Genomic DNA, 5,692 nt, shown 5'->3' on the forward strand with positions numbered 1-5,692 from the left:
GGGCTGGGTGGAGGCAGGAGCAAACCTGAGCCACCCGCACGGGCAGGTCAGAGACCACCACCCCGAGAAGAAGCCAGCGAGCTCAGGACTTCTCTGCTGCCAAGCAGAGGGCAACGGCAGCCCCCGCACTAGCAGCGTCTACCGCAACCCCCCCCAAATCGACAGCCCCCCAGGCTAGCTCTGCGGGAACCCACCTGCCCAGAGTGTAGCCGATGAACTTGCTGCGGCTGGACTCCAGGAACATCTCAATGTCCTTCTCTCTGCAGCAAAGGGACAAGGGGAAGAGTCACATCTTCCCGTCCGCCTGGGTGAGGACACCATGGCCGCAGGCACAGGGTGTCAGGAAAAGCCTCGCGGTCAGATAAAGCAGATAATGCTGAGCCCACTCCACCGACAGAACAGCCACCAAAGCGACGATCAGATCGACTACCCCATCTTCCCCACACCCCTGCTGAAGTTCTCAATATTTAACAGCCTCCGTTTTCCTCAACCCACTCCAGCTCTCCCTGCAGCCTGGCCCAAGGTCAGACCCCACGGACTCACCGGACCTTGGGGGCCCAGGGCAGTCCCTTGGGGCAGGTGATGCGGTCGCTGGGGGGATGTTGGGTGGGGGGAGGCATCACTTCATCCCGTTCGAGGGGGAAGGTCTCTCCCTCCAGGCTGTTGTCATCATCATTTTCCTCTTCTTCCTCACGGGAGTCATCAGCTTTGTAAGGGTCCCGCTCGTTAAAGGCATCAAGGTTATCCTGCTTGATCAGGGCCTGGAGAGAGAAGAGCAGGCAGGTGTCCCTGGGGACAAGTTGCTCCACGGTCAGTGCCCAGACTCCAGCCATCCCCTCATTAATGTCACTGTCCCCAGCTCCCTGTGCCGGCTTCACCTTGTGCTCCCGCCGGCCTCGCTTCTGCTGCTGCTCGATCAGATCGGAGGCGGACGCGGGCGGGGAGGCAGCTCGCATGTTGCGGATCACTTTAATGCTGTCCTCCGGGAGCGGCGGGAGGCCCAGGATCTCCCGCTTCTCTGCCTTCATGCTCTGGAGCTCCTCAAAGCCCCCCAGGGTGCACTGCAAGGGAGACGACGGCACCCTGAGCATGGGGGACTCCTCCACACACGGCACCGGGGGCTTCTCCACCTGCCCTCTCCAAATCCACTCTCCAGGTGTCCCAAATCCTTCCCCAGGGTGTAAAACAAGAGCTGCCTGTCCCCACGCTGCTCTTGTCATTGTGAAAGGCAGAAGGGACAGGAGGGTGTTCAGGCATCCACAATTGAAGTGTCTGGACCTTTTCTTTCACGCAGACCCCAGCCAGGGTCCTTGCTTTGGGTCCGTCCTTGGTATCCAACTCCAGACACCAATATCCAATGCTCCCCTATGGGGTGAAACCTGGAATTGGGTTTAATAGGGCGCAAACTACTCGGCTGAACACCAGAGAAAGAGGATGGAGAATTACAGCCAGCTCAGAGGGCAGAACTTCCCTCCTCTGCCAAATGTCAAACCGCAAGACGCGTGTTGGCAGGCCCCACGGCCTCTCCTTACCAGTACAGTTTTCCAGAGCAAGAGCAGCACCTTCTTCATGGGGAAGTGCGGAGCGTGGCCGCTGCAGAATTTAGTCACCATCCCAAAGAGCATGACGGAGAAGGGCTCGTTGTTGTACAGGGGGGCTCCTGGAACCACACGGCAGCGATAGCCAGGCATTCCTCATCCCTGTCCTCACCCCAACCGCCAGCATCACCAGCCCCTTTGCCCTCCCATAGCCCCTGCAGTCTGGCACCGCCCATGTCTGAGATCCTCATCTCACCCCAGACAGCTCCTCTCTTCCTTTCCAAGGCCTTGTACCCACCATAATTTCTTACCTCTGCGTCAAGAGGAAACGACAGACCCAATATTCAATTTTTTTTCCCCAGGGAGACAGCACCCAGACAGCAGAAAAGGCTGGCTGGCTTCCTCTGCTCATCCCCCTTTGTCCCACCAACAAGGTTCAACCTAGCAGAAACTAACCCAGTCCCTATTAACTGAGGCCTAGAGCCAAACCCCATCCCACTCTGTCACTCTTCAGCCCTGGAAACCTCTGTTCTGTCAACCCCCAAGCGCCTGGTCCTCACCCAGCTCTGCTCGGAAGGTCTGTCTCATGCTCTTCCACTCAGGCTTGTCCCCCTCGGCCTCCTGCCGAACGGTCTCCACGATCAGGTACATGATGTTCAGCAGCACCCTGCAAAAAGCAGAAGGTCAGGCGAATCACCAGAGGTTGGGATGAGTTACGGAGGCACCACCGGCACCCAGGGCTCCGGGGAGAGGCTGGATCAGCAGCCGCTTCACACCGGGGGATCAGAGCTCAGGCGCTGGGGAAAAAAAGTCTCCGCAAGTCAAAGCGGGGGAAAAAAAATTGCTTTCCCATACTTTACTGCTTTCATGTCCCCGACCAGCCACACGCCTGCTGTGCAGGCTGAGCACAAGGGACACTTACGGCTGAGCAGACCCGAGTGCACCTGACGATGCTCACAGAGCTGGGGCAGAAGCTGGGACAGCCCTGGGACACCCTCCAGTGTCTGCTGCCCTGTCTCAGCCCACCAAAGAAACCAGCAAACACGGGGTCCCCCTCTCACCCCCACAGCATCCCCCGCCTCCCAAGCCCTGCTCCGTACCTCAGGTCCGTGCTGTCAGCCAGGGAGATAGCCGGCTTTCTCACGGCACTGCTGCAAGCCGCGCTGTTGCTGCGGAGGGAAAACAGCCTCAGAGGGACCTTTGGAGACATTTTAACTCTGCCACAAGCAAATCACACACCAGAGCCAAACCCTGGAATAGGTACTGCTGCAACAAGTCCCCTGTTCACAGTGCAATCGAGGGAGGAGGAACGGACCCATCTCTATTTGCTGCCCAGGCAGCACGGCTCATAGTGAATTTCTGTATAAACCAGGTATAATCTTACATTACATATCCTCCCAGAACAACGGGAGTCATTCTGGTGGCTGCAGGAATCAGGTTAGGGATAGACAGACGAGGAATGGGACTGCCACAAACTGGAAAAACTTCTGCCAAGGAACTCCAGAGCCATTCCTGAAGTGTTTTCCCCCAGTACTCACTCAATCTCCATGTTCAGCAGCTCCACTAAAGCGTTGAACGTCCCCACTTCCAGCAAGAGGAAGATGTTATATCTCATCCAAGCCTGCACCTCGGCCTCGGAGCCGCACTCCCCAAAGGTTCCTGTAACGACACCCTCGCTGGATCCCATCTCCGCAGGGATCCTGAGGCCCTCCCACACCGCCAGAGCACTTTGCAGGGGGAACGAAAAACACAGCCTTAATTTTAAGGCAAAAAGTCAGAAGCAGAGGATGGAACTGCCCTCCTGTGGGTAACGCAGCCCAGGTCTGGCAGAGCCGGGATAGCACGGGGAAGTCAGCCAAATTTTGGACCAAACTCCTATAGACTGTCTGACTCCCATGACAATTAGCTTCATTCCAGACATCCCAGGTGAAATCAAAAAATGCAAGGAGAGAAAATGATTTTAAGTATTTTAAATTGATAGCTTCCAATCCATTACCCAGATTTAGCAACGGGGAAACTAAGGGGGCAGAGGCCTCGTGTCACCTTGGGCAACGTAAAGGATGGCTCGGGCAACCTTCAGCCTCTTCTCCCGCGCGGTGACCTCCAGCCCGTCGAGAAGCCGCATGGCGTGAGTGCGGTGCTGGTTCTTGTCCAGCTCCGTCCATTTCTTGTCCCGCACTGAAAAGCCAAAGCAGGCAGGCTGAGGGCATGGGGCACCTCTGCCTGCTCTGGACACAAACGTTGTAGGAACAGCTCAAAAGGATTCAGCATGACAGAAAACAGGGCTGCCCCAGGGAACACCGTGCTCCTGGGAGTAACACCCAGGCGTGCGTGATCGGCCCGGACGGATCATCTCCTGCCTTCCATCAGACGACTGGATGAATCACATCCATCTGAACCAGCGCTGGCAGCTGATGGGAAATGAGCTGGATGCTCTTGCTGCTGCCAGTATGTTCCAGCACAGCCGACCTGGCGCCGATGAACCACCTCAGACATCAACATCAGCACACACTGAACGTGCTGGAGGCAGCAAGCTGGGCTCCGGGGCCAGCCCACACGCACTAACGAGGTCTACAGCCCAAACCGCGTGAAGATGATCAGTGCACGGCTCGAGCTTTCTGACGCAGCATTAATGCGTCAATCCCCACGTCTCCTTCGGGAGATCCCTGTCCCTCCCCAGAGGTGCCAGAGGTCCAAGAGAAGGGTCTTACCGTGGATCCTGAAGTCCTCCTCGAAGCACTTGCGGTTGAGCAGGAACTCCGGCCCTTCTGTGTAGCTGTACAGCTCTGCCGAAAGAGCACAGAGGAAAATCTCCAACAACCTGCACCGAGCTGTCGGAGAAAGCTGCAACTTGGCCACGTTAATTGCAGTTTTATCCAAGATGAGGGAAATGCAAAAAACACACCCAGCAAAAGGCTAAAAAATATCAATTACATGATATCATTTCCCTTTTAACATGAATAAGGTATTTAAAGACAATAATAGAGCGATACTGGAGTTGACAGAGCTCCTTTAATCACTACCAGGAAAGAAAATCACGGCTCATTAATTGATCCATCAAGACAAATTCCTTACCAGAGAGCTCTGCTGCCCATTTGTCAGTATCTGCATATTCAAACTCCAGGTCTGGGGACTCCGAATAGCCCTGAAAGTGAAAGAATTCAGTTACATTACAGCTTTTTTCAGGAAAACCAAAATTCCCAAGACATTCACAATTCACCTCATCATCCCGCAAATCCAGGACTGTATCTTCTGTTTAAGAGACCAAAAATATACCCGCAGCAGCACAAACGTTACCAAGGTAACTCCTACCCATCCTCCTGCATCTCCATCCCAGCTCTCCCCACCTCCGCCGCATTGAGCCACGCTGCGCTTCGCTGGTGGGCAGCCCCTGCCACTGCACCGCCTTTAAAACACCCCGGGAGCCCCAAAAGGCCAAAAAATAAAGCAGGAGACAGGGCTTGTTTAATCTGAGGGCGGGGAATGGGTTATGTGGGACCAGAGAGCTCTCAGAGCTCACCCATTTTGCACAGATGTGTGAAAATTTGGGCTATCCCCCCAGTGCCGACCGGAGGGATGCCAGCAGATGTGAAGAGTGAGAATGAAACAACTCCAAGCAGCTTCGCTGAGCCTGGAAAAACATCCAGGAGAAGCCTTAGAGCACAAAACCTCTGTTCCCTTTAAGTCATCAACGTGGGCCGACAGCAAACCCCTCCTGAATCTCAGGACACCCACTCCCGAGCACGGGGCCGATCCAGCGAGGGGTGGTGGGTCTGCGCTGCTTGCGGGGCTGGGAGCTGCTCCCTGGCACCCAAGGCTCAAGCAGACCTCCTTACAGCCCTCTCCCATCATTTTGGAGAGCGTCCCCCACCCTGGCAAGGACACCCGTGGAAGTGGATGGCTCTGGAGCCATGCCAGGAATGAAACTGGATTTGGGGGAACACGCTGGAAAAGCCGTGGGATAAATCAGCTCCCACACAACCCTCCTGATCCCCCACGGCTCAGGGGAACCCACCGGGACCTCGGTGTCTCCTCGGAGGGGTCGGTCACCTCTTGCCAGAGCCATCCCTGGACCGAGTACCGCAGCGGGACCGACCCGACGCCCGGCCACCATCACCCAGGGCCGGTACCGACCAGCAAAGCCCCGGCCAGGG

At 56.2% G+C, this 5,692-nt stretch overlaps 1 protein-coding gene across 1 annotated transcript in view; it reads right to left on the bottom strand.

The window, feature by feature from the left end:
- The window catches only part of STRIP1 (striatin interacting protein 1), a gene marked incomplete at its 5' end in the record, with an annotated part of 8,535 nt that extends 3,852 nt beyond the window's left edge, over nucleotides 1-4,683 (bottom strand). The window contains 11 exons of the mRNA XM_009583847.1: nucleotides 1-3; nucleotides 195-260; nucleotides 544-761; nucleotides 879-1,061; nucleotides 1,533-1,660; nucleotides 2,099-2,205; nucleotides 2,639-2,707; nucleotides 3,077-3,197; nucleotides 3,582-3,716; nucleotides 4,250-4,324; nucleotides 4,614-4,683. The exon at nucleotides 1-3 is cut by the window's left edge and continues 91 nt beyond it. Of these exons, the coding sequence (XP_009582142.1) occupies nucleotides 1-3; nucleotides 195-260; nucleotides 544-761; nucleotides 879-1,061; nucleotides 1,533-1,660; nucleotides 2,099-2,205; nucleotides 2,639-2,707; nucleotides 3,077-3,197; nucleotides 3,582-3,716; nucleotides 4,250-4,324; nucleotides 4,614-4,683 (1,175 nt within the window). The remainder of the gene's footprint in view (nucleotides 4-194; nucleotides 261-543; nucleotides 762-878; nucleotides 1,062-1,532; nucleotides 1,661-2,098; nucleotides 2,206-2,638; nucleotides 2,708-3,076; nucleotides 3,198-3,581; nucleotides 3,717-4,249; nucleotides 4,325-4,613) is intronic.
- Nucleotides 4,684-5,692: the final 1,009 nt, after the last annotated feature.

Source organism: Fulmarus glacialis, unplaced genomic scaffold, assembly GCF_000690835.1.
Source record: "Fulmarus glacialis isolate BGI_N327 unplaced genomic scaffold, ASM69083v1 scaffold24120, whole genome shotgun sequence".
Classification (NCBI taxonomy): Eukaryota; Metazoa; Chordata; class Aves; order Procellariiformes; family Procellariidae; genus Fulmarus; species Fulmarus glacialis.